The sequence below is a fragment of the Oncorhynchus keta genome, unplaced genomic scaffold (genome assembly GCF_023373465.1).
Source record: "Oncorhynchus keta strain PuntledgeMale-10-30-2019 unplaced genomic scaffold, Oket_V2 Un_scaffold_139_pilon_pilon, whole genome shotgun sequence".
In the NCBI taxonomy this organism is placed as follows: Eukaryota; Metazoa; Chordata; class Actinopteri; order Salmoniformes; family Salmonidae; genus Oncorhynchus; species Oncorhynchus keta.
The window spans coordinates 195,001-222,857 of NW_026290780.1; the positions used below are offsets into that span (position 1 = coordinate 195,001).

Genomic DNA, 27,857 nt, shown 5'->3' on the forward strand with positions numbered 1-27,857 from the left:
GGACCAAATCAGAGAGATAGGTAGGAGCAAGCCCATGTAATGCTTTGTAGGTTAGCAGTAAAACCTTGAAATCAGCCCTTGCTTTGACAGGAAGCCAGTGTAGGGAGGCTAGCACTGGAGTAATATGATCAAATTATTTGGTTCTAGTCAAGATTCCAGCAGCCGTATTTAGCATTAACTGAAGTTTATTTAGTGCTTTATCCGGGTAGCCGGAAAGTAGAGCATTGCAGTAGTCTAACCTAGAAGTGACAAAAGCATGGATTCATTTTTCAGCATTTTTGGACAGAAAGTTTCTGATTTTTGCAATGTTACGTAGATGGAAAAAAGCTGTCCTTGAAATGGTCTTGATATGTTCTTCAAAAGAGAGATCAGGGTCCAGAGTAACGCCGAGGTCCTTCACAGTTTTATTCGAGACGACTGTACAACCATTAAGATTAATTGTCAGATTCAACAGAAGATCTCTTTGTTTCTTGGGACCTAGAACAAGCATCTCTGTTTTGTCCGAGTTTAATAGTAGAAAGTTTGCAGCCATCCACTTCCTTATGTCTGAAACACATGCTTCTAGCGAGGGCAATTTTGGGGCTTCACCATGTTTCATTGAAATGTACAGCTGTGTGTCATCCGCATAGCAGTGAAAGTTACGTTTTCGAATGACATCCCCAAGAGGTAAAATATATAGTGAAAACAATAGTGGTCCTAAAACGGAACCTTGAGGAACACCGAAATTTACAGTTGATTTGTCAGAGGACAAACCATTCACAGAGACAAACTGATATCTTTCAGACAGATAAGATCTAAACCAGGCCAGAACATGTCCGTGTAGACCAATTTGGGTTTCCAATCTCTCCAAAAGAATGTGGTGAGCGATGGTATCAAAAGCAGCACTAAGGTCTAGGAGCACGAGGACAGATGCAGAGCCTCGGTCTGATGCCATTAAAAGGTCATTTACCACCTTCACAAGTGCAGTCTCAGTGCTATGATGGGGTCTAAAACCAGACTGAAGCATTTCGTATACATTGTTTGTCTTCAGGAAGGCAGTGATTTGCTGCGCAACAGCCTTTTCTAACATTTTTCAGAGGAATGGAAGATTCGATATAGGCCGATTTGTTTTTTATATTTTCTGGGTCAAGGTTGGGCTTTTTCAAGAGAGGCTTTATTACTGCCACTTTTAGTGAGTTTGGTACACATCCGGTGGATAGAGAGCCGTTTATTATGTTCAACATAGGAGGGCCCAGCACAGGAACAGCTCTTTCAGTAGTTTAGTTGGAATAGGGTCCAGTATGCAGCTTGAAGGTTTAGAGGCCATGATTATTTTCATCATTGTGTCAAGAGATATAGTACTAAAACACTTGAGCGTCTCTCTTGATCCTAGGTCCTGGCAGAGTTGTGCAGACTCAGGACATCTGAGCTTTGAAGGAATACGCAGATTTAAAGAGGAGTCCGTAATTTGCTTTCTAATAATCATGATCTTTTCCTCAAAGAAGTTCATGAATTTATCACTGCTGAAGTGAAAGCCATCCTCTCTTGGGCAATGCTGCTTTTTAGTTAGCTTTGCGACAGTATCAAAAAGGAATTTCGGATTGTTCTTATTTTCCTCAATTAAGTTAGAAAAATAGGATGATCAGGCAGCAGTAAGGGCTCTTCAGTACTGCACGGTACTGTCCTTCCAAGCTAGTCGGAAGACTTCCAGTTGGTGTGGCGCCATTTCAGTTCCAGTGATGGACATTGTGTGGGTGTGTGTATATACTGTACTCTATACCATTTACTGCATCTTGCCTATGCCGTTCTGTACCATCACTCATTCATATATCTTTATGTACATATTCTTTATCCCTTTACACTTGTGTGTGTATAAGGTAGTAGTTGTGGAATTGTTAGGTTAGATTATTCGTTGGTTATTACTGCATTGTCAGAACTTGAAGCACAAGAATTTCGCTACATCTGCTAACCATGTGTATGTGACAAATACGATTTGATTTGAAACAGACGCCTCACAAGTCCTCAACTGGCAGCTTCATTAAATAGTACCTGCAAAACACCAGTCTCAACGTCAACAGTGAAGAGGCGACTCCGGGATGCTGGCCTTTTACATTTACATTTAAGTCATTTAGCAGACGCTCTTATCCAGAGCGACTTACTTCTAGGCAGAGTTGCAAAGAAAAAGACATATCTCAGACTGGCCAATAAAAAGAAAAGATTAAGATGGGAAGAATAACACAGACACTGGACAGAGGATCTCTGCCTAGAAGGACAGCATCCCGGAGTCACCTCTTCACTGTTGACGTTGAGACTGGACAGAGGATCTCTGCCTAGAAGGACAGCATCTCGGAGTTGCCTCTTCACTGTTGACGTTGAGACTGGACAGAGGAACTCTGCCTAGAAGGACAGCATCTCGGAGTCGCCTCTTCACTGTTGACGTTGAGACTGGACAGAGGAACTCTGCCTAGAAGGACAGCATCTCGGAGTTGCCTCTTCACTGTTGACGTTGAGACTGGACAGAGGAACTCTGCCTAGAAGGACAGCATCTCGGAGTTGCCTCTTCACTGTTGACGTTGAGACTGGACAGAGGAACTCTGCCTAGAAGGACAGCATCTCGGAGTTGCCTCTTCACTGTTGACGTTGAGACTGGACAGAGGAACTCTGCCTAGAAGGACAGCATCCCGGAGTCACCTCTTCACTGTTGACGTTGAGACTGGACAGAGGAACTCTGCCTAGAAGGACAGCATCTCGGAGTCGCCTCTTCACTGTTGACGTTGAGACTGGACAGAGGAACTCTGCCTAGAAGGACAGCATCTCGGAGTTGCCTCTTCACTGTTGACGTTGAGACTGGACAGAGGATCTCTGCCTAGAAGGACAGCATCTCGGAGTTGCCTCTTCACTGTTGACGTTGAGACTGGACAGAGGAACTCTGCCTAGAAGGACAGCATCTCGGAGTCGCCTCTTCACTGTTGACGTTGAGACTGGACAGAGGAACTCTGCCTAGAAGGACAGCATCTCGGAGTTGCCTCTTCACTGTTGACGTTGAGACTGGACAGAGGAACTCTGCCTAGAAGGACAGCATCTCGGAGTCGCCTCTTCACTGTTGACGTTGAGACTGGACAGAGGAACTCTGCCTAGAAGGACAGCATCTCGGAGTTGCCTCTTCACTGTTGACGTTGAGACTGGACAGAGGAACTCTGCCTAGAAGGACAGCCTCTTCACTGTTGACGTTGAGACTGGACAGAGGAACTCTGCCTAGAAGGACAGCATCTCGGAGTTGCCTCTTCACTGTTGACGTTGAGACTGGACAGAGGAACTCTGCCTAGAAGGACAGCATCTCGGAGTCGCCTCTTCACTGTTGACGTTGAGACTGGACAGAGGATCTCTGCCTAGAAGGACAGCATCTCGGAGTCGCCTCTTCACTGTTGACGTTGAGACTGGACAGAGGAACTCTGCCTAGAAGGACAGCATCCCGGAGTCGCCTCTTCACTGTTGACGTTGAGACTGGACAGAGGATCTCTGCCTAGAAGGACAGCATCCCGGAGTCGCCTCTTCACTGTTGACGTTGAGACTGGACAGAGGATCTCTGCCTAGAAGGACAGCATCCCGGAGTCGCCTCTTCACTGTTGACGTTGAGACTGGACAGAGGAACTCTGCCTAGAAGGACAGCATCCCGGAGGCACCTCTTCACTGTTGATGTTAAGACTGGTGTTTTGCAGTAGGGATTCTTCAATTAAGTAATTGTTGTCATTCAACAGCTGGAGACTAATTTTCATGCAATTTTTTTCATTGAAAAATACTGTATCAATTCGAATTGTATTGGTCACATACATATTTAACAGATGTTATTGCAGATGTAGCGAAATTATTGTAAAGATCTCTTGTACAAGAACGTCAATTAATGACCGATTTCATGAGTTTAATTCGGAATATTCAAGCGATGGTCTTCTGAGGGAGTATGAGAGAAACTCAGCTAGAAATCAAGCAGTCTTAGTTGGATGGTCAGAAGATGAATGGTGAGAATTGTACACTGTGTACGGAACAGCCTGGGGGTCGGACATGACCTGCGTCTCTCTGTCCCTGTCTCTCTCTCTCATATATATGACATGTCTTCTGTCTTGTGACAATAGCTTCTCTGTGTGGGGCCTCCACTTGCAGTCGCCATATTCTCTTTCTCTCTGTTTTCTCTCTTTTTATTTCTCTTTATTTGTGGTCAGGGGAGTGCGTTTGGTTGTTTCCAGGGGAGTACGTTTGGTTGTTTCCAGGGGAGTACGTTTGGTTGTGGTCAGGGGAGTGTGTTTGGTTGTTTCCAGGGGAGTGTGTTTGGTTGTGGTCAGGGGAGTGTGTTTGGTTGTGGTCAGGGGAGTGTGTTTGGTTGTGGTCAGGGAGTGTGTGGTTTGGTCAGGGGAGGTGGTTTGTTGTTCAGGGAGTGTTTGTTTGGTTGTTTCATTTTCAGGGGAGTGCGTTTGGTTGTTTCAGGGAGTACGTTTGGTTGTGGTCAGGGGAGTGTGTTTGGTTGTTTCAGGGGAGTGTGTTTGGTTGTGGTCAGGGGAGTGTGTTTGGTTGTGGTCAGGGGAGTGTGTTTGGTTGTTTTCAGGGGAGTACGTTTGGTTGTTTTCAGGGGAGTGCGTTTGGTTGTTTCCAGGGGAGTGTGTTTGGTTGTGGTCAGGGAGTGTGTTTGGTTGTCTTCAGGGAGTGTGTTTGGTTGTGTCAGGGGAGTGTGTTTGTTGTTTCTCAGGGGAGTCAGGGGAGTGTGTTTGGTTGTGGTCTGGTTTGGTTGTGGTCAGGGGAGTGTGTTTGGTTGTTTCCAGGGGAGTGTGTTTGGTTGTCCAGGGAGTGTGTTTGGTTGTTTCAGGGGAGTGTGTTTGGTTGTGGTCAGGGAGTGTTGGTTGTTTCAGGGAGTGTGTTTGGTTGTGGTCAGGGAGTGTGTTTGGTTGTGGTCAGGGAGTGTGTTTGGTTGTTTCAGGGAGTAGTGTGTTTGGTTGTTTCAGGGAGTGTGTTTGGTTGTGGTCAGGGGAGTGTGTTTGGTTGTTTCCAGGGGAGTACGTTTGGTTGTTTCCAGGGGAGTGTGTTTGGTTTCCAGGGGAGTTGGTTGTGGTCAGGGGAGTGTGTTTGGTTGTTTCAGGGGAGTGTGTTTGGTTGTGGTCAGGGGAGTGTGTTTGGTTGGGTCAGTGTGTTTGGTTGTGGTCAGGGGAGTGTGTTTGGTTGTTTCAGGGGAGTGTGTTTGGTTGTTTCCAGGGGAGTGTGTTTGGTTGTGGTCAGGGGAGTGTGTTTGGTTGTGGTCAGGGGAGTGTGTTTGGTTGTGGTCAGGGGAGTGTGTTTGGTTGTTTCAGGGGAGTGTGTTTGGTTGTGGTCAGGGGAGTGTGTTTGGTTGTGGTCAGGGGAGTGTGTTTGGTTGTGGTCAGGGGAGTGTGTTTGGTTGTTTCAGGGGAGTGTGTTTGGTTGTGGTCAGGGGAGTGTGTTTGGTTGTTTCAGGGGAGTGTGTTTGGTTGTGGTCAGGGGAGTGTGTTTGGTTGTGGTCAGGGGAGTGTGTTTGGTTGTTTTCAGGGGAGTACATTTGGTTGTTTTGTTTGGTTGTTTCAGGGAGTGTGTTTGGTTTGTCAGGGAGTGTGTTTGGTTGTTGTGGTCAGGGAGTGTGTTTGGTTGTGGTCAGGGGAGTGTGTTTGGTTGTGGTCAGGGGAGTGTGTTTGGTTGTCAGGGGAGTGTGTTTGGTTGTGGTCAGGGGAGTGTGTTTGGTTGTTTCAGGGAGTGTGTTTGGTTGTGGTCAGGGGGAGTACATTTGGTTGTGTTGTGTTTGGTTGTTTCAGGGGAGTGTGTTTGGTTGTGGTCAGGGGAGTACGTTTGGTTGTTTCCAGGGGAGTGTGTTTGGTTGTGGTCGGGGGAGTGTGTTTGGTTGTGGTCGGGGGAGTGTGTTTGGTTGTGGTCACGGGAGTGTGTTTGGTTGTGGTCAGGGGAGTGTGTTTGGTTGTTTCCAGGGGAGTGTGTTTGGTTGTTTCCAGGGGAATGTGTTTGGTTGTTTCCAGGGGAGTGTGTTTGGTTGTGGTCAGGGGAGTGTGTTTGGTTGTTTCCAGGGGAGTACGTTTGGTTGTTTCCAGGGGAGTGTGTTTGGTTGTTTCCAGGGGAGTACGTTTGGTTGTGGTCAGGGGAGTGTGTTTGGTTGTGGTCAGGGGAGTGTGTTTGGTTGTTTCCAGGGGAGTGTGTTTGGTTGTTTCCAGGGGAGTGTGTTTGGTGTGGTCAGGGGAGTGTGTTTGGTTGTGGTCAGGGGAGTGTGTTTGGTTGTTTCCAGGGGAGTGTGTTTGGTTGTGGTCAGGGGAGTGTGTTTGGTTGTTTCCAGGGGAGTGTGTTTGGTTGTGGTCAGGGGAGTGTGTTTGGTTGTTTCAGGGGAGTGTGTTTGGTTGTGGTCAGGGGAGTGTGTTTGGTTGTTTCCAGGGGAGTGTGTTTGGTTGTGGTCAGGGGAGTGTGTTTGGTTGTTTCAGGGGAGTGTGTTTGGTTGTGGTCAGGGGAGTGTGTTTGGTTGTGGTCAGGGGAGTGTGTTTGGTTGTGGTCAGGGGAGTGTGTTTGGTTGTGGTCAGGGGAGTGTGTTTGGTTGTGGTCAGGGGAGTGTGTTTGGTTGTGGTCACAGGAGTGCGTTTGGTTGTGGTCAGGGGAGTGTGTTTGGTTGTGGTCACAGGAGTGCGTTTGGTTGTGGAACTTAACCAAACATCGTATGGACATAGTGTCACATAGTGTCTCATAGTGTCACATAGTATCACACAGAGCATTAGGAATTGAGGGTCTCGGCTTGGTGTCTGTGAAGCACCTTGTGACGTCTGCTGATGTAAAAAGGGCCTTTATAAAATACGATCGATTGAATCATGGAAAGACGAGGCTACTGGGGACACAAGTCAAACTTTTGTTCTTTCCGTTATTAAATCTGTAATCTGTGATATGATCATCTCTACACTGTCCTCTTCTAATCCCTCCTCCTTCCTCCACACTGTCCTCTCCTCCTCCTTCCTCCACACTGTCCTCTCCTCCTCCTTCCTCCACACTGTCCTCTTCTCATCCCTCCTCCTTCCTCCACACTGTCCTCTCCTCCTCCTTCCTCCACACTGTCCTCTTCTCCTCCTTCCTCCACACTGTCCTCTTCTCATCCTTCCTCCACACTGTCCTCTCCTCCTCCTTCCTCCACACTGTCCTCTCCTCCTCCGTCCTCCACACTGTCCTCTCCTCCTCCGTCCTCCACACTGTCCTCTCCTCCTCCTTCCTCCACACTGTCCTCTCTCTCCTCCTCCTTCCTCCACACTGTCCTCTCTCTCCTCCTCCTTCCTCCACACTGTCCTCTCCTCCTCCTTCCTCCACACTCTCCTCTACTCCTCCTTCCTCCACACTCTCCTCTACTCATCCCTCATCCTTCCTCCACACTGTCCTCTTCTCATCCCTCCTCCTTCCTCCACACTGTCCTCTCCTCCTCCCTCCTCCACACTGTCCTCTACTCCTCTTTCCGCCACACTGTCCTCTCCTCCTCCCTCCTCCACACTGTCCTCTACTCCTCCTTCCTCCACACTGTCCTCTTCTCATCCTTCCTCCTTCCTCCACACTGTCCTCTTCTCCTCCTTCCTCCACACTGTCCTCTTCTCCTCCTTCCTCCACACTGTCCTCTTCTCATCCCTCCTCCTTCCGCCACACTGTCCTCTTCTCATCCCTCCTCCACACTGTCCTCTTCTCCTCCTTCCTCCACACTGTCCTCTTCTCATCCCTCCTCCACACTGTCCTCTTCTCATCCCTCCTCCACACTGTCCTCTTCTCCTCCTTCCTCCACACTGTCCTCTACTCATCCACATCCTTCCTCCACACTGTCCTCTTCTCATCCTTCCTCCTTCCTCCACACTGTCCTCTTCTCATCCCTCCTCCACACTGTCCTCTTCTCCTCCTTCCTCCACACTGTCCTCTTCTCATCCCTCCTCCACACTGTCCTCTTCTCATCCCTCCTCCACACTGTCCTCTTCTCCTCCTTCCTCCACACTGTCCTCTTCTCATCCTTCCTCCTTCCTCCACACTGTCCTCTTCTCCTCCTTCCTCCACACTGTCCTCTTCTCCTCCTTCCTCCACACTGTCCTCTTCTCATCCCTCCTCCTTCCGCCACACTGTCCTCTTCTCATCCCTCCTCCACACTGTCCTCTTCTCATCCCTCCTCCACACTGTCCTCTTCTCATCCCTCCTCCACACTGTCCTCTTCTCATCCCTCCTCCTTCCTCCACACTGTCCTCTTCTCATCCCTCCTCCTTCCTCCACACTGTCCTCTTCTCCTCCTTCCTCCTTCCTCCACACTGTCCTCTTCTCATCCCTCCTCCTTCCGCCACACTGTCCTCTTCTCATCCCTCCTCCTTCCTCCACACTGTCCTCTTCTCATCCCTCCTCCTTCCTCCACACTGTCCTCTCCTCCTCCTTCCTCCACACTGTCCTCTTCTCCTCCTTCCTCCACACTGTCCTCTTCTCATCCCTCCTCCACACTGTCCTCTTCTCATCCCTCCTCCACACTGTCCTCTTCTCATCCCTCCTCCACACTGTCCTCTTCTCATCCCTCCTCCACACTGTCCTCTTCTCATCCCTCCTCCACACTGTCCTCTTCTCATCCCTCCTCCACACTGTCCTCTTCTCCTCCTTCCTCCACACTGTCCTCTTCTCCTCCTTCCTCCACACTGTCCTCTTCTCCTCCTTCCTCCACACTGTCCTCTTCTCCTCCTTCCTCCACACTGTCCTCTTCTCATCCCTCCTCCACACTGTCCTCTTCTCATCCCTCCTCCACACTGTCCTCTTCTCATCCCTCCTCCACACTGTCCTCTTCTCCTCCTTCCTCCACACTGTCCTCTTCTCATCCCTCCTCCACACTGTCCTCTTCTCATCCCTCCTCCACACTGTCCTCTTCTCATCCCTCCTCCACACTGTCCTCTTCTCATCCCTCCTCCACACTGTCCTCTTCTCCTCCTTCCTCCACACTGTCCTCTTCTCATCCCTCCTCCTTCCGCCACACTGTCCTCTTCTCATCCCTCCTCCACACTGTCCTCTTCTCATCCCTCCTCCTTCCTCCACACTGTCCTCTCCTCCTCCTTCCTCCACACTGTCCTCTTCTCCTCCTTCCTCCACACTGTCCTCTTCTCCTCCTTCCTCCACACTGTCCTCTTCTCCTCCTTCCTCCACACTGTCCTCTCCTCCTCCTTCCTCCACACTGTCCTCTTCTCCTCCTTCCTCCACACTGTCCTCTTCTCATCCCTCCTCCTTCCTCCACACTGTCCTCTTCTCATCCCTCCTCCTTCCTCCACACTGTCCTCTCCTCCTCCTTCCTCCACACTGTCCTCTTCTCCTCCTTCCTCCACACTGTCCTCTTCTCATCCCTCCTCCTTCCGCCACACTGTCCTCTTCTCATCCCTCCTCCTTCCTCTGTTCTTTTCCAGGCAACCAGACAAGCTGGTAGTGGTGTGGACTCGCAGGAGCCGACGGAAATCCTCCAAGGTGTGTGTTTTGTCTTGGTACTTCAGGCTGTTTAGCTGGACCTGGTCGTAGGAAGTAGGAAGTAGGAAGTAGGAAGTAGGAAGTAGGCTAAATCACTGGGGAGATGTATAGTGTACAGCTTTCTATCATATTTCTTCAGAGTTTACCTGTTGGTCTGCACATTGCATCCGTTTGGGTCTTTACCCTAAATGAGTTTCTGTCTGTGTAAATGTTTGATGTTATATTTAGTGATTTAAAAAAAAGTGTATATATTGTGTTTTCGGTCTCCCTCTGTCTCTCACTCTCAATTCAATTAAAATGACTTTATTGGCAGGTGTAACATATGTTAACATTCCCGAAGCAGGTGAAATAGATTATAAACTAAATAGAAATGTGCAGTAAACGTTACACTCACAAAATATTATGGCGAAATACAATGTTGTTGAAATAGAAAAGGTAAAATAAATAAACACTCTCAATCTCTCCCCAGGCTCACAGTTGGCAGCCAGGCATCAAGAACCCCTACCGAGGAGTGGTGGTGTGGCCTGTACCGGAAAACATAGAAATATCTGTTACACTCTTCAAGGTAGCTTTTCTGTGTGTGTGTGTTTCTCTCTTTGTGTGTGTGTTTCTCTCTCTGTGTGTGTGTGTTTCTCTCTTTCTCTCTGTGTGTGTGTGTTTCTCTCTCTCTGTGTGTGTGTGTGTTTCTCTCTTTGTGTGTGTGTGTGTGTGTGTGTGTGTGTGTGTGTGTGTGTGTGTGTGTGTGTGTGTGTGTGTGTTTCTCTCTGTGTGTGTGAGAGAGACTGTTATGTCAACATGCTGATCTCTTGTTGACAGACTTGCCTGGTGTTGAAGCAAAAAGGTACAAATCTAATCTGTCACAACTCACGTAGTAGTCAGGGCCTGTATTCAGGTTGTATAGTAGTCAGGGCCTGTATTCAGGTTGTATAGTAGTCAGGGCCTGTATTCATGTTGTATAGTAGTCAGGGCCTGTATTCATGTTGTATAGTAGTCAGGGCCTGTATTCATCATGTTGTATAGTAGTCAGGGCCTGTATTCATGTTGTATAGTAGTCAGGGCCTGTATTCATGTTGTATAGTAGTCAGGGCCTGTATTCATGTTGTTTAGTAGTCAGGGCCTGTATTCATGTATAGTAGTCAGGGCCTGTATTCATGTTGTATAGTAGTCAGGGCCTGTATTCATGTTGTATAGTAGTCAGGGCCTGTATTCATGTTGTATAGTAGTCAGGGCCTGTATTCATGTTGTATAGTAGTCAGGGCCTGTATTCATGTTGTATAGTAGTCAGGGCCTGTATTCATGTTGTATAGTAGTCAGGGCCTGTATTCATGTTGTATAGTAGTCAGGGCCTGTATTCATGTTGTATAGTAGTCAGGGCCTGTATTCATGTTGTATAGTAGTCAGGGCCTTGTCATAGTAGTCAGGGCCTGTATTCATCATGTTGTATAGTAGTCAGGGCCTGTATTCATCATGTTGTATAGTAGTCAGGGCCTGTATTCATGTTGTATAGTAGTCAGGGCCTGTATTCATGTTGTATAGTAGTCAGGGCCTGTATTCATCATGTTGTATAGTAGTCAGGGCCTGTATTCATCATGTTGTATAGTAGTCAGGGCCTGTATTCATCATGTTGTATAGTAGTCAGGGCCTGTATTCATCATGTTGTATAGTAGTCAGGGCCTGTATTCATCATGTTGTATAGTAGTCAGGGCCTGTATTCATCATGTTGTATAGTAGTCAGGGCCTGTATTCATGTTGTATAGTAGTCAGGGCCTGTATTCATGTTGTATAGTAGTCAGGGCCTGTATTCATGTTGTATAGTAGTCAGGGCCTGTATTCATCATGTTGTATAGTAGTCAGGGCCTGTATTCATCATGTTGTATAGTAGTCAGGGCCTGTATTCATCATGTTGTATAGTAGTCAGGGCCTGTATTCATCATGTTGTATAGTAGTCAGGGCCTGTATTCATGTTGTATAGTAGTCAGGGCCTGTATTCATGTTGTATAGTAGTCAGGGCCTGTATTCATGTTGTATAGTAGTCAGGGCCTGTATTCATGTTGTATAGTAGTCAGGGCCTGTATTCATGTTGTATAGTAGTCAGGGGCCTGTATTCAGGGCCTGTATTCATGTTGTATAGTAGTCAGGGCCTGTATTCATGTTGTATAGTAGTCAGGGCCTGTATTCATCATGTTGTATAGTAGTCAGGGCCTGTATTCATCATGTTGTATAGTAGTCAGGGCCTGTATTCATCATGTTGTATAGTAGTCAGGGCCTGCCATGTTGTATAGTAGTCAGGGCCTGTATCATCATGTTGTATAGTAGTCAGGGCCTGTATTCATGTTGTATAGTAGTCAGGGCCTGTATTCATCATGTTGTATAGTAGTCAGGGCCTGTATTCATGTTGTATAGTAGTCAGGGCCTGTATTCATCATGTTGTATAGTAGTCAGGGCCTGTATTCATCATGTTGTATAGTAGTCAGGGCCTGTATTTCATGTTGTATAGTAGTCAGGGCCTGTATTTCATGTTGTATAGTAGTCAGGGCCTGTATTCATGTTGTATTGTAGTCAGGGCCTGTATTCATCATGTTGTATAGTAGTCAGGGCCTGTATTCATCATGTTGTATAGTAGTCAGGGCCTGTATTCATCATGTTGTATAGTAGTCAGGGCCTGTATTCATCATGTTGTATAGTAGTCAGGGCCTGTATTCATCATGTTGTATAGTAGTCAGGGCCTGTATTCATCATGTTGTATAGTAGTCAGGGCCTGTATTCATCATGTTGTATAGTAGTCAGGGCCTGTATTCATCATGTTGTATAGTAGTCTGTATCATGTTGTATAGTAGTCAGGGCCTGTATTCATCATGTTGTATAGTAGTCAGGGCCTGTATTCATCATGTTGTATAGTAGTCAGGGCCTGTATTCATCATGTTGTATAGTAGTCAGGGCCTGTATTCATGTTGTATAGTAGTCAGGGCCTGTATTCATCATGTTGTATAGTAGTCAGGGCCTGTATTCATCATGTTGTATAGTAGTCAGGGCCTGTATTCATGTTGTATAGTAGTCAGGGCCTGTATTCATGTTGTATAGTAGTCAGGGCCTGTATTCATGTTGTATAGTAGTCAGGGCCTGTATTCATGTTGTATAGTAGTCAGGGCCTGTATTCATCATGTTGTATAGTAGTCAGGGCCTGTATTCATGTTGTATAGTAGTCAGGGCCTGTATTCATGTTGTATAGTAGTCAGGGCCTGTATTCATGTTGTATAGTAGTCAGGGGGCCTCAGGGTATTCATGTTGTATAGTAGTCAGGGCCTGTATTCATCATGTTGTATAGTAGTCAGGGCCTGTATTCATCATGTTGTATAGTAGTCAGGGCCTGTATTCATCATGTTGTATAGTAGTCAGGGCCTGTATTCATCATGTTGTATAGTAGTCAGGGCCTGTATTCATCATGTTGTATAGTAGTCAGGGCCTGTATTCATCATGTTGTATAGTAGTCAGGGCCTGTATTCATGTTGTATAGTAGTCATGTTCATGTTGTATAGTAGTCAGGGCCTGTATTCATCATGTTGTATAGTAGTCAGGGCCTGTATTCATCATGTTGTATAGTAGTCAGGGCCTGTATTCATCATGTTGTTGTAGTCAGGGCCTGTATTCATCATGTTGTATAGTAGTCAGGGCCTGTATTCATCAGTCAGGGCCTGTATTCATGTTGTATAGTAGTCAGGGCCTGTATTCATGTTGTATAGTAGTCAGGGCCTGTATTCATCATGTTGTATAGTAGTCAGGGCCTGTATTCATCATGTTGTATAGTAGTCAGGGCCTGTATTCATCATGTTGTATAGTAGTCAGGGCCTGTATTCATCATGTTGTATAGTAGTCAGGGCCTGTATTCATCATGTTGTATAGTAGTCAGGGCCTGTATTCATCATGTTGTATAGTAGTCAGGGCCTGTATTCATCATGTTGTATAGTAGTCAGGGCCTGTATTCATGTTGTATAGTAGTCAGGGCCTGTATTCATGTTGTATAGTAGTCAGGGCCTGTATTCATGTTGTATAGTAGTCAGGGCCTGTATTCATCATGTTGTATAGTAGTCAGGGCCTGTATTCATGTTGTATAGTAGTCAGGGCCTGTATTCATCATGTTGTATAGTAGTCAGGGCCTGTATTCTGTATTCATGTTGTATAGTAGTCAGGGCCTGTATTCATCATGTTGTATAGTAGTCATGTTGGGCCTGTATTCATCATGTTGTATAGTAGTCAGGGCCTGTATTCATGTTGTATAGTAGTCAGGGCCTGTATTCATCATGTTGTATAGTAGTCAGGGCCTGTATTCATGTTGTATAGTAGTCAGGGCCTGTATTCATCATGTTGTATAGTAGTCAGGGCCTGTATTCATCATGTTGTATAGTAGTCAGGGCCTGTATTCATGTTGTATAGTAGTCAGGGCCTGTATTCATGTTGTATAGTAGTCAGGGCCTGCCTCATGTTGTATAGTAGTCATCATGTTGTATAGTAGTCAGGGCCTGTATTCATGTTGTATAGTAGTCAGGGCCTGTATTCCAGGGCCTGTATTCATCATGTTGTATAGTAGTCAGGGCCTGTATTCATGTTGTATAGTAGTCAGGGCCTGTATTCATGTTGTATAGTAGTCAGGGCCTGTATTCATGTTGTATAGTAGTCAGGGCCTGTATTCATCATGTTGTATAGTAGTCAGGGCCTGTATTCATCATGTTGTATAGTAGTCAGGGCCTGTATTCATGTTGTATAGTAGTCAGGGCCTGTATTCATGTTGTATAGTAGTCAGGGCCTGTATTCATGTTGTATAGTAGTCAGGGCCTGTATTCATGTTGTATAGTAGTCAGGGCCTGTATTCATGTTGTATAGTAGTCAGGGCCTGTATTCATCATGTTGTATAGTAGTCAGGGCCTGTATTCATCATGTTGTATAGTAGTCAGGGCCTGTATTCATGTTGTATAGTAGTCAGGGCCTGTATTCATTCATGTTGTATAGTAGTCAGGGCCTGTATTCATGTTGTATAGTAGTCAGGGCCTGTATTCATGTTGTATAGTAGTCAGGGCCTGTATTCATCATGTTGTATAGTCAGTCATGTTGGGCCTGTATTCATCATGTTGTATAGTAGTCAGGGCCTGTATTCATCATGTTGTATAGTAGTCAGGGCCTGTATTCATCATGTTGTATAGTAGTCAGGGCCTGTCATGTTGTATAGTAGTCAGGGCCTGTATTCATCATGTTGTATAGTAGTCAGGGCCTGTATTCATCATGTTGTATAGTAGTCAGGGCCTGTATTCATGTTGTATAGTAGTCAGGGCCTGTATTCATGTTGTATAGTAGTCAGGGCCTGTATTCATGTTGTATAGTAGTCAGGGCCTGTATTCATGTTGTATAGTAGTCAGGGCCTGTATTCATGTTGTATAGTAGTCAGGGCCTGTATTCATCATGTTGTATAGTAGTCAGGGCCTGTATTCATCATGTTGTATAGTAGTCAGGGCCTGTATTCATGTTGTATAGTAGTCAGGGCCTGTATTCATGTTGTATAGTAGTCAGGGCCTGTATTTCATGTTGTATAGTAGTCAGGGCCTGTATTCATGTTGTATAGTAGTCAGGGCCTGGGCCTGTATAGTAGTCAGGGCCTGTATTATCATGTTGTATAGTAGTCAGGGCCTGTATTTCATGTTGTATAGTAGTCAGGGCCTGTATTCATGTTGTATAGTAGTCAGGGCCTGTATTTCATGTTGTATAGTAGTCAGGGCCTGTATTCATCATGTTGTATAGTAGTCAGGGCCTGTATTCATCATGTTGTATAGTAGTCAGGGCCTGTATTCATGTTGTATAGTAGTCAGGGCCTGTATTCATCATGTTGTATAGTAGTCAGGGCCTGTATTCATCATGTTGTATAGTAGTCAGGGCCTGTATTCATGTTGTATAGTAGTCAGGGCCTGTATCATCATGTTGTATAGTAGTCAGGGCCTGTATTCATGTTGTATAGTAGTCAGGGCCTGTATTCATCATGTTGTATAGTAGTCAGGGCCTGTATTTCATGTTGTATAGTAGTCAGGGCCTGTATTCATGTTGTATAGTAGTCAGGGCCTGTATTCATGTTGTATAGTAGTCAGGGCCTGTATTCATGTTGTATAGTAGTCAGGGCCTGTATTCATGTTGTATAGTAGTCAGGGCCTGCATCATGTTGTATAGTAGTCAGGGCCTGTATTCATGTTGTATAGTAGTCAGGGCCTGTATTCATGTTGTATAGTAGTCAGGGCCTGTATTCATCATGTTGTATAGTAGTCAGGGCCTGTATTCATGTTGTATAGTAGTCAGGGCCTGTATTCATCATGTTGTATAGTAGTCAGGGCCTGTATTCATCATGTTGTATAGTAGTCAGGGCCTGTATCAGGGCCTGTATTCATGTTGTATAGTAGTCAGGGCCTGTATTCATGTTGTATAGTAGTCAGGGCCTGTATTCATCATGTTGTATAGTAGTCAGGGCCTGTATTCATCATGTTGTATAGTAGTCAGGGCCTGTATTCATGTTGTATAGTAGTCAGGGCCTGTATTCATCATGTTGTATAGTAGTCAGGGCCTGTATTCATCATGTTGTATAGTAGTCAGGGCCTGTATTCATCATGTTGTATATAGTCAGGGCCTGTATTTCATGTTGTATAGTAGTCAGGGCCTGTATTCATCATGTTGTATAGTAGTCAGGGCCTGTATTCATGTTGTATAGTAGTCAGGGCCTGTATTCTGTATCATGTTGTATAGTAGTCAGGGCCTGTATTCATGTTGTATAGTAGTCAGGGCCTGTATTCATCATGTTGTATAGTAGTCAGGGCCTGTATTCATCATGTTGTATAGTAGTCAGGGCCTGTATTCATCATGTTGTATAGTAGTCAGGGCCTGTATTTCAGGGCCTGTATTCATGTTGTATAGTAGTCAGGGCCTGTATTCATCATGTTGTATAGTAGTCAGGGCCTGTATTCATGTTGTATAGTAGTCAGGGCCTGTATTCATGTTGTATAGTAGTCAGGGCCTGTATTCATCATGTTGTATAGTAGTCAGGGCCTGTATTCATCATGTTGTATAGTAGTCAGGGCCTGTATTCATCATGTTGTATAGTAGTCAGGGCCTGTATTCATCATGTTGTATAGTAGTCAGGGCCTGTATTCATGTTGTATAGTAGTCAGGGCCTGTATTCATGTTGTATAGTAGTCAGGGCCTGTATTCATGTTGTATAGTAGTCAGGGCCTGTATTCATGTTGTATAGTAGTCAGGGCCTGTATTCATCATGTTGTATAGTAGTCAGGGCCTGTATTCATGTTGTATAGTAGTCAGGGCCTGTATTCATGTTGTATAGTAGTCAGGGCCTGTATTCATCATGTTGTATAGTAGTCATGGCCTGTATTCATCATGTTGTATAGTAGTCAGGGCCTGTATTCATCATGTTGTATAGTAGTCAGGGCCTGTATTCAGGGCCTGTATTCATGTTGTATAGTAGTCAGGGCCTGTATTCATCATGTTGTATAGTAGTCAGGGCCTGTATTCATCATGTTGTATAGTAGTCAGGGCCTGTATTCATGTTGTATAGTAGTCAGGGCCTGTATTCATCATGTTGTATAGTAGTCAGGGCCTGTATTCATGTTGTATAGTAGTCAGGGCCTGTATTCATCATGTTGTATAGTAGTCAGGGCCTGTATTCATCATGTTGTATAGTAGTCAGGGCCTGTATTCATGTTGTATAGTAGTCAGGGCCTGTATTCATCATGTTGTATAGTAGTCAGGGCCTGTATTCATGTTGTATAGTAGTCAGGGCCTGTATTCTGTATTCATGTTGTATAGTAGTCAGGGCCTGTATTCATGTTGTATAGTAGTCAGGGCCTGTATTCATGTTGTATAGTAGTCAGGGCCTGTATTCATGTTGTATAGTAGTCAGGGCCTGTATTCATGTTGTATAGTAGTCAGGGCCTGTATTCATGTTGTATAGTAGTCAGGGCCTGTATCATGTCATGTTGTATAGTAGTCAGGGCCTGTATTCATGTTGTATAGTAGTCAGGGCCTGTATTCATCATGTTGTATAGTAGTCAGGGCCTGTATTCATCATGTTGTATAGTAGTCAGGGCCTGTATTCATCATGTTGTATAGTAGTCAGGGCCTGTATTCATCATGTTGTATAGTAGTCAGGGCCTGTATTCATCATGTTGTATAGTAGTATGTATCATGTTGTATAGTAGTCAGGGCCTGTATTTCATGTTGTATAGTAGTCAGGGCCTGTATTTCATGTTGTATAGTAGTCAGGGCCTGTATTCATCATGTTGTATAGTAGTCAGGGCCTGTATTCATCATGTTGTATAGTAGTCAGGGCCTGTATTCATCATGTTGTATAGTAGTCAGGGCCTGTATTCATGTTGTATAGTAGTCAGGGCCTGTATTCTGTATCATGTTGTATAGTAGTCAGGGCCTGTATTCATGTTGTATAGTAGTCAGGGCCTGTATTCATCATGTTGTATAGTAGTCAGGGCCTGTATTCATGTTGTATAGTAGTTGTATAGTATAGTAGTCAGGGCCTGGCCAGGGCCTGTATTCATGTTGTATAGTAGGGCCTGTATTCAGGTCAGGGCCTGTATTCATGTTGTATAGTAGTCAGGGCCTGTATTCATGTTGTATAGTAGTCAGGGCCTGTATTCATGTTGTATAGTAGTCAGGGCCTGTATTTCATGTTGTATAGTAGTCAGGGCCTGTATTCATCATGTTGTATAGTAGTCAGGGCCTGTATTCATGTTGTATAGTAGTCAGGGCCTGTATTCATCATGTTGTATAGTAGTCAGGGCCTGTATTCATCATGTTGTATAGTAGTCAGGGCCTGTATTCATCATGTTGTATAGTAGTCAGGGCCTGTATTCATCATGTTGTATAGTAGTCAGGGCCTGTATTCATCATGTTGTATAGTAGTCAGGGCCTGTATTCATCATGTTGTATAGTAGTCAGGGCCTGTATTCATGTTGTATAGTAGTCAGGGCCTGTATTCATGTTGTATAGTAGTCAGGGCCTGTATTCATCATGTTGTATAGTAGTCAGTTGGCCTGTCAGGGCCTGTATTCATGTTGTATAGTAGTCAGGGCCTGTATTCATCATGTTGTATAGTAGTCAGGGCCTGTATTCATGTTGTATAGTAGTCAGGGCCTGTATTCATGTTGTAGTAGTCAGGGCCTGTATTCATGTTGTATAGTAGTCAGGGCCTGTATTCATGTTGTATAGTAGTCAGGGCCTGTATTTCATGTTGTATAGTAGTCAGGGCCTGTATTCATGTTGTATAGTAGTCAGGGCCTGTATTCATGTTGTATAGTAGTCAGGGCCTTCATTCATGTTGTATAGTAGTCAGGGCCTGCCATGTTGTATAGTAGTCAGGGCCTCATCATGTTGTATAGTAGTCAGGGCCTGTATTCATCATGTTGTATAGTAGTCAGGGCCTGTATTCATCATGTTGTATAGTAGTCAGGGCCTGTATTCATCATGTTGTATAGTAGTCAGGGCCTGTATTCATCATGTTGTATAGTAGTCAGGGCCTGTATTCATCATGTTGTATAGTAGTCAGGGCCTGTATTCATCATGTTGTATAGTAGTCAGGGCCTGTATTCATCATGTTGTATAGTAGTCAGGGCCTGTATTCATCATGTTGTATAGTAGTCAGGGCCTGTATTCATCATGTTGTATAGTAGTCAGGGCCTGTATTCATCATGTTGTATAGTAGTCAGGGCCTGTATCATGTTGTATAGTAGTCAGGGCCTGTATCATCATGTTGTATAGTAGTCAGGGCCTGTATTCATCATGTTGTATAGTAGTCAGGGCCTGTATTCATGTTGTATAGTAGTCAGGGCCTGTATTCATGTTGTATAGTAGTCAGGGCCTGTATTCATGTTGTATAGTAGTCAGGGCCTGTATTCATGTTGTATAGTAGTCAGGGCCTGTATTCATGTTGTATAGTAGTCAGGGCCTGTATTCATGTTGTATAGTAGTCAGGGCCTGTATTCATGTTGTATAGTAGTCAGGGCCTGTATTCATGTTGTATAGTAGTCAGGGCCTGTATTCATGTTGTATAGTAGTCAGGGCCTGTATTCATGTTGTATAGTAGTCAGGGCCTGTATTCATCATGTTGTATAGTAGTCAGGGCCTGTATTCATGTTGTATAGTAGTCAGGGCCTGTATTCATGTTGTATAGTAGTCAGGGCTGTATTCATCATGTTGTATAGTATCAGGGCCTGTATCATGTTGTATAGTAGTCAGGGCCTGTATTCATGTTGTATAGTAGTCAGGGCCTGTATTCATGTTGTATAGTAGTCAGGGCCTGTATTCATGTTGTATAGTAGTCAGGGCCTGTATTCATGTTGTATAGTAGTCAGGGCCTGTATTCATGTTGTATAGTAGTCAGGGCCTGTATTCATCATGTTGTATAGTAGTCAGGGCCTGTATTCATGTTGTATAGTAGTCAGGGCCTGTATGTTTCATGTTGTATAGTAGTCAGGGCCTGTATTTCATGTTGTATAGTAGTCAGGGCCTGTATTCATGTTGTATAGTAGTCAGGGCCTGTATTCATGTTGTATAGTAGTCAGGGCCTGTAGTCATGTTGTATAGTAGTCAGGGCCTGTATTCATCATGTTGTATAGTAGTCAGGGCCTGTATTCATCATGTTGTATAGTAGTCAGGGCCTGTATTCATCATGTTGTATAGTAGTCAGGGCCTGTATTCATGTTGTATAGTAGTCAGGGGCCATGTTGTATAGTAGTCAGGGCCTGTATTCATGTTGTATAGTAGTCAGGGCCTGTATTCATGTTGTATAGTAGTCAGGGCCTGTATTCATGTTGTATAGTAGTCAGGGCCTGTATTCATCATGTTGTATAGTAGTCAGGGCCTGTATTCATCATGTTGTATAGTAGTCAGGGCCTGTATTCATCATGTTGTATAGTAGTCAGGGCCTGTATTCATCATGTTGTATAGTAGTCAGGGCCTGTATTCATCATGTTGTATAGTAGTCAGGGCCTGTATTCATGTTGTATAGTAGTCAGGGCCTGTATTCATGTTGTATAGTAGTCAGGGCCTGTATTCATCATGTTGTATAGTAGTCAGGGCCTGTATTCATGTTGTATAGTAGTCAGGGCCTGTATTCATCATGTTGTATAGTAGTCAGGGCCTGTATTCATCATGTTGTATAGTAGTCAGGGCCTGTATTCATCATGTTGTATAGTAGTCAGGGCCTGTATTCATGTTGTATAGTAGTCAGGGCCTGTATTCATGTTGTATAGTAGTCAGGGCCTGTATTCATGTTGTATAGTAGTCAGGGCCTGTATTCATGTTGTATAGTAGTCAGGGCCTGTATTCATGTTGTATAGTAGTCAGGGCCTGTATTCATGTTGTATAGTAGTCAGGGCCTGTATTCATGTTGTATAGTAGTCAGGGCCTGTATTCATGTTGTATAGTAGTCAGGGCCTGTATTCATGTTGTATAGTAGTCAGGGCCTGTATTCATCATGTTGTATAGTAGTCAGGGCCTGTATTCATCATGTTGTATAGTAGTCAGGGCCTGTATTCATGTTGTATAGTAGTCAGGGCCTGTATTCATCATGTTGTATAGTAGTCAGGGCCTGTATTCATCATGTTGTATAGTAGTCAGGGCCTGTATTCATCATGTTGTATAGTAGTCAGGGCCTGTATTCATCATGTTGTATAGTAGTCAGGGCCTGTATTCATCAGGGCCTGTATTCATCATGTTGTATAGTAGTCAGGGCCTGTATTCATCATGTTGTATAGTAGTCAGGGCCTGTATTTCATGTTGTATAGTAGTCAGGGCCTGTGTTGTATAGTAGTCAGGGCCTGTATCATGTTGTATAGTAGTCAGGGCCTGTATTCATGTTGTATAGTAGTCAGGGCCTGTATTTCATGTTGTATAGTAGTCAGGGCCTGTATCATCATGTTGTATAGTAGTCAGGGCCTGTATTCATGTTGTATAGTAGTCAGGGCCTGTATTCATGTTGTATAGTAGTCAGGGCCTGTATTCATGTTGTATAGTAGTCAGGGCCTGTATTCATGTTGTATAGTAGTCAGGGCCTGTATTCATGTTGTATAGTAGTCAGGGCCTGTATTCATGTTGTATAGTAGTCAGGGCCTGTATTCATCATGTTGTATAGTAGTCAGGGCCTGTATTCATCATGTTGTATAGTAGTCAGGGCCTGTATTCATCATGTTGTATAGTAGTCAGGGCCTGCCTGTAGTAGTCAGGGCCTGTATTCATGTTGTATAGTAGTCAGGGCCTGTATTCATCATGTTGTATAGTAGTCAGGGCCTGTATTCATCATGTTGTATAGTAGTCAGGGCCTGTATTCATCATGTTGTATAGTAGTCAGGGCCTGTATTCATCATGTTGTATAGTAGTCAGGGCCTGTATTCATCATGTTGTATAGTAGTCAGGGCCTGTATTCATGTTGTATAGTAGTCGGGGCCTGTATTCATGTTGTATAGTAGTCAGGGCCTGTATTCATCATGTTGTATAGTAGTCAGGGCCTGTATTCATGTTGTATAGTAGTCAGGGCCTGTATTCATGTTGTATAGTAGTCAGGGCCTGTATTCATGTTGTATAGTAGTCAGGGCCTGTATTCATGTTGTATAGTAGTCAGGGCCTGTATTCATGTTGTATAGTAGTCAGGGCCTGTATTCATCATGTTGTATAGTAGTCAGGGCCTGTATTCATCATGTTGTATAGTAGTCAGGGCCTGTATTCATGTTGTATAGTAGTCAGGGCCTGTATTCATGTTGTATAGTAGTCAGGGCCTGTATTCATCATGTTGTATAGTAGTCAGGGCCTGTATTCATGTTGTATAGTAGTCAGGGCCTGTATTCATCATGTTGTATAGTAGTCAGGGCCTGTATTCATGTTGTATAGTAGTCAGGGCCTGTATTCATGTTGTATAGTAGTCAGGGCCTGTATTCATGTTGTATAGTAGTCAGGGCCTGTATTCATCATGTTGTATAGTAGTCAGGGCCTGTATTCATCATGTTGTATAGTAGTCAGGGCCTGTATTTCATGTTGTATAGTAGTCAGGGCCTGTATTCATCATGTTGTATAGTAGTCAGGGCCTGTATTATGTTGTATAGTAGTCAGGGTATTCATGTTGTCAGGGCCTGTATTCATGTTATCATGTTGTATTCATATAGTATAGTAGTCAGGGCCTGTATTTCATGTTGTATAGTAGTCAGGGCCTGTATTCATGTTGTATAGTAGTCAGGGCCTGTATTCATGTTGTATAGTAGTCAGGGCCTGTATTCATGTTGTATAGTAGTCAGGGCCTGTATTCATGTTGTATAGTAGTCAGGGCCTGTATTCATGTTGTATAGTAGTCAGGGCCTGTATTCATGTTGTATAGTAGTCAGGGCCTGTATTCATCATGTTGTATAGTAGTCAGGGGCCTGTATTCATGTTGTATAGTAGTCAGGGCCTGTATTCATCATGTTGTATAGTAGTCAGGGCCTGTATTCATCATGTTGTATAGTAGTCAGGGTCATGTTGGGCCTGTATTCATGTTGTATAGTAGTCAGGGCCTGTATTCATGTTGTATAGTAGTCAGGGCCTGTATTCATCATGTTGTATAGTAGTCAGGGCCTGTATTCATCATGTTGTATAGTAGTCAGGGCCTGTATTCATCATGTTGTATAGTAGTCAGGGCCTGTATTCTGTATTCATCATGTTGTATAGTAGTCAGGGCCTGTATTCATGTTGTATAGTAGTCAGGGCCTGTATTCATGTTGTATAGTAGTCAGGGCCTGTATTCATCATGTTGTATAGTAGTCAGGGCCTGTATTCATGTTGTATAGTAGTCAGGGCCTGTATTCATCATGTTGTATAGTAGTCAGGGCCTGTATTCATGTTGTATAGTAGTCAGGGCCTGTATTCATCATGTTGTATAGTAGTCAGGGCCTGTATTCATCATGTTGTATATAGTCAGGGCCTGTATTCATGTTGTATTCAGTCAGGGCCTGTCATCATGTTGTATAGTAGTCAGGGCCTGTATTCATCATGTTGTATAGTAGTCAGGGCCTGTATTCATGTTGTATAGTAGTCAGGGCCTGTATTCATCATGTTGTATAGTAGTCAGGGCCTGTATTCATGTTGTATAGTAGTCAGGGCCTGTATTCATGTTGTATAGTAGTCAGGGCCTGTATTCATGTTGTATAGTAGTCAGGGCCTGTATTCATGTTGTATAGTAGTCAGGGCCTGTATTCATGTTGTATAGTAGTCAGGGCCTGTATTCATGTTGTATAGTAGTCAGGGCCTGTATTCATCATGTTGTATAGTAGTCAGGGCCTGTATTCATGTTGTATAGTAGTCAGGGCCTGTATTCATGTTGTATAGTAGTCAGGGCCTGTATTCATCATGTTGTATAGTAGTCAGGGCCTGTATTCATCATGTTGTATAGTAGTCAGGGCCTGTATTCATCATGTTGTATAGTATAGTAGTCAGGGCCTGTATCATCATGTTGTATAGTAGTCAGGGCCTGTATTCATGTTGTATAGTAGTTAGGGCCTGTATTCATCATGTTGTATAGTAGTCAGGGCCTGTATTCATGTTGTATAGTAGTCAGGGCCTGTATTCATGTTGTATAGTAGTCAGGGCCTGTATTTCATGTTGTATAGTAGTCAGGGCCTGTATTCATCATGTTGTATAGTAGTCAGGGCCTGTATTCATCATGTTGTATAGTAGTCAGGGCCTGTATTCATCATGTTGTATAGTAGTCAGGGCCTGTATTCATCATGTTGTATAGTAGTCATGGCCTGTATTCATGTTGTATAGTAGTCAGGGCCTGTATTCATGTTGTATAGTAGTCAGGGCCTGTATTCATGTTGTATAGTCATGTTGTATAGTAGTCAGGGCCTGTATTCATCATGTTGTATAGTAGTCAGGGCCTGTATTCATCATGTTGTATAGTAGTCAGGGCCTGTATTCATCATGTTGTATAGTAGTCAGGGCCTGTATTCATCATGTTGTATAGTAGTCAGGGCCTGTATTCATGTTGTATAGTAGTCAGGGCCTGTATTCATCATGTTGTATAGTAGTCAGGGCCTGTATTCATCATGTTGTATAGTAGTCAGGGCCTGGCCTGTAGTCAGGGCCTATTCATGTTGTATAGTAGTCAGGGCCTCATGTTGTATAGTAGTCAGGGCCTGTATTCATGTTGTATAGTAGTCAGGGCCTGTATTCATGTTGTATAGTAGTCAGGGCCTGTATTCATCATGTTGTATAGTAGTCAGGGCCTGTATTCATGTTGTATAGTAGTCAGGGCCTGTATTCATCATGTTGTATAGTAGTCAGGGCCTGTATTCATCATGTTGTATAGTAGTCAGGCCTGTATTCTGTATCAGGGCCTGTATTCATGTTGTATAGTAGTCAGGGCCTGTATTCATGTTGTATAGTAGTCAGGGCCTGTATTCATCATGTTGTATAGTAGTCAGGGCCTGTATTCATCATGTTGTATAGTAGTCAGGGCCTGTATTCATGTTGTATAGTAGTCAGGGCCTGTATTCATGTTGTATAGTAGTCAGGGCCTGTATTCATCATGTTGTATAGTAGTCAGGGCCTGTATTCATGTTGTATAGTAGTCAGGGCCTGTATTCATCATGTTGTATAGTAGTCAGGGCCTGTATTCATGTTGTATAGTAGTCAGGGCCTGTATTCATGTTGTATAGTAGTCAGGGCCTGTATTCATGTTGTATAGTAGTCAGGGCCTGTATTCATCATGTTGTATAGTAGTCAGGGCCTGTCATGTTGTATAGTAGTCAGGGCCTGTATTCATGTTGTATAGTAGTCAGGGCCTGTATTCATGTTGTATAGTAGTCAGGGCCTGTATTCATGTTGTATAGTAGTCAGGGCCTGTATTCATGTTGTATAGTAGTCAGGGCCTGTATTCATGTTCATAGTAGTCAGGGCCTGTATAGTAGTCAGGGCCTGTATTCATGTTGTATAGTAGTAGTCATGGGCCTGTATTCATCATGTTGTATAGTAGTCATGTTGGGCCTGTATTCATCATGTTGTATAGTAGTCAGGGCCTGTATTCATGTTGTATAGTAGTCAGGGCCTGTATTCATCATGTTGTATAGTAGTCAGGGCCTGTATTCATCATGTTGTATAGTAGTCAGGGCCTGTATTCATCATGTTGTATAGTAGTCAGGGCCTGTATTCATCATGTTGTATAGTAGTCAGGGCCTGTATTCATCATGTTGTATAGTAGGGCCTGTATTCATGTTGTATAGTAGGCCTGTATTCATGTTGTATAGTAGTCAGGGCCTGTATTCATGTTGTATAGTAGTCAGGGCCTGTATTCATCATGTTGTATAGTAGTCAGGGCCTGTATTCATGTTGTCATGTTGTATAGTAGTCAGGGCCTGTATTCATGTTGTATAGTAGTCAGGGCCTGTATTCATGTTGTATAGTAGTCAGGGCCTGTATTCATCATGTTGTATAGTAGTCAGGGCCTGTATTCATGTTGTATAGTAGTCAGGGCCTGTATTCATGTTGTATAGTAGTCAGGGCCTGTATTCATGTTGTATAGTAGTCAGGGCCTGTATTCATGTTGTATAGTAGTCAGGGCCTGTATTCATCATGTTGTATAGTAGTCAGGGCCTGTATTCATCATGTTGTATAGTAGTCAGGGCCTGTATTCATCATGTTGTATAGTAGTCAGGGCCTGTATTCATCATGTTGTATAGTAGTCAGGGCCTGTATTCATCATGTTGTATAGTAGTCAGGGCCTGTATTCATGTTGTATAGTAGTCAGGGCCTGGGCCTGTATTCATCATGTTGTATATAGCCTGTATTCATCATGTTCAGTCAGGGCCTGTATTCATGTTGTATAGTAGTCAGGGCCTGTATTCATGTTGTCATGTTGTTGTATAGTAGTCAGGGCCTGTATTCATGTTGTATAGTAGTCAGGGCCTGTATCATGTTGTATAGTAGTCAGGGCCTGTATTCATGTTGTATAGTAGTCAGGGCCTGTATTCATGTTGTATAGTAGTCAGGGCCTGTATTCATGTTGTATAGTAGTCAGGGCCTGTATTCATGTTGTATAGTAGTCAGGGCCTGTATTCATGTTGTATAGTAGTCAGGGCCTGTATTCATGTTGTATAGTAGTCAGGGCCTGTATTCATCATGTTGTATAGTAGTCAGGGCCTGTATTCATCATGTTGTATAGTAGTCAGGGCCTGTATTCATCATGTTGTATAGTAGTCAGGGCCTGTATTCATGTTGTATAGTAGTCAGGGCCTGTATTCATCATGTTGTATAGTAGTCAGGGCCTGTATTCATCATGTTGTATAGTAGTCAGGGCCTGTATTCATGTTGTATAGTAGTCAGGGCCTGTATTCATCATGTTGTATAGTAGTCAGGGCCTGTATTCATCATGTTGTATAGTAGTCAGGGCCTGTATATTCTGTATAGTAGTCAGGGCCTGTATCATCATGTTGTATAGTAGTCAGGGCCTGTATTCATGTTGTATCGTAGTCAGGGCCTGTATTCATGTTGTATAGTAGTCAGGGCCTGTATTCATCATGTTGTATAGTAGTCAGGGCCTGTATTCATGTTGTATAGTAGTCAGGGCCTGTATTCATGTTGTATAGTAGTCAGGGCCTGTATTCATCATGTTGTATAGTAGTCAGGGCCTGTATTCATCATGTTGTATAGTAGTCAGGGCCTGTATTCATGTTGTATAGTAGTCAGGGCCTGTATTCATGTTGTATAGTAGTCAGGGCCTGTATTCATGTTGTATAGTAGTCAGGGCCTGTATTCATCATGTTGTATAGTAGTCAGGGCCTGTATTCATGTTGTATAGTAGTCAGGGCCTGTATTCATGTTGTATAGTAGTCAGGGCCTGTATTCATGTTGTATAGTAGTCAGGGCCTGTATTCATCATGTTGTATAGTAGTCAGGGCCTGTATTCATCATGTTGTATAGTAGTCAGGGCCTGTATTCATGTTGTATAGTAGTCAGGGCCTGTATTCATGTTGTATAGTAGTCAGGGCCTGTATTCATCATGTTGTATAGTAGTCAGGGCCTGTATTCATCATGTTGTATAGTAGTCAGGGCCTGTATTCATGTTGTATAGTAGTCAGGGCCTGTATTCATGTTGTATAGTAGTCAGGGCCTGTCATGTTCATAGTCAGGGCCTGTATCAGTATAGTAGTCAGGGCCTGTATTCATGTTGTATAGTAGTCAGGGCCTGTATTTCATGTTGTATAGTAGTCAGGGCCTGTATTCATCATGTTGTATAGTAGTCAGGGCCTGTATTCATCATGTTGTATAGTAGTCAGGGCCTGTATTCATCATGTTGTATAGTAGTCAGG

General features: G+C 44.0%; 1 protein-coding gene across 1 annotated transcript in view; it reads left to right on the plus strand.

Annotated features, from left to right (window-relative positions):
- ehbp1 (EH domain binding protein 1) overlaps positions 1–27,857 on the plus strand; it is a 421,276-nt gene that overhangs the window by 23,498 nt on the left and 369,921 nt on the right. Inside the window, 2 exon segments of the mRNA XM_052513761.1 lie at positions 9,414–9,471; positions 9,941–10,036. Of these exon segments, the coding sequence (XP_052369721.1) occupies positions 9,414–9,471; positions 9,941–10,036 (154 nt within the window).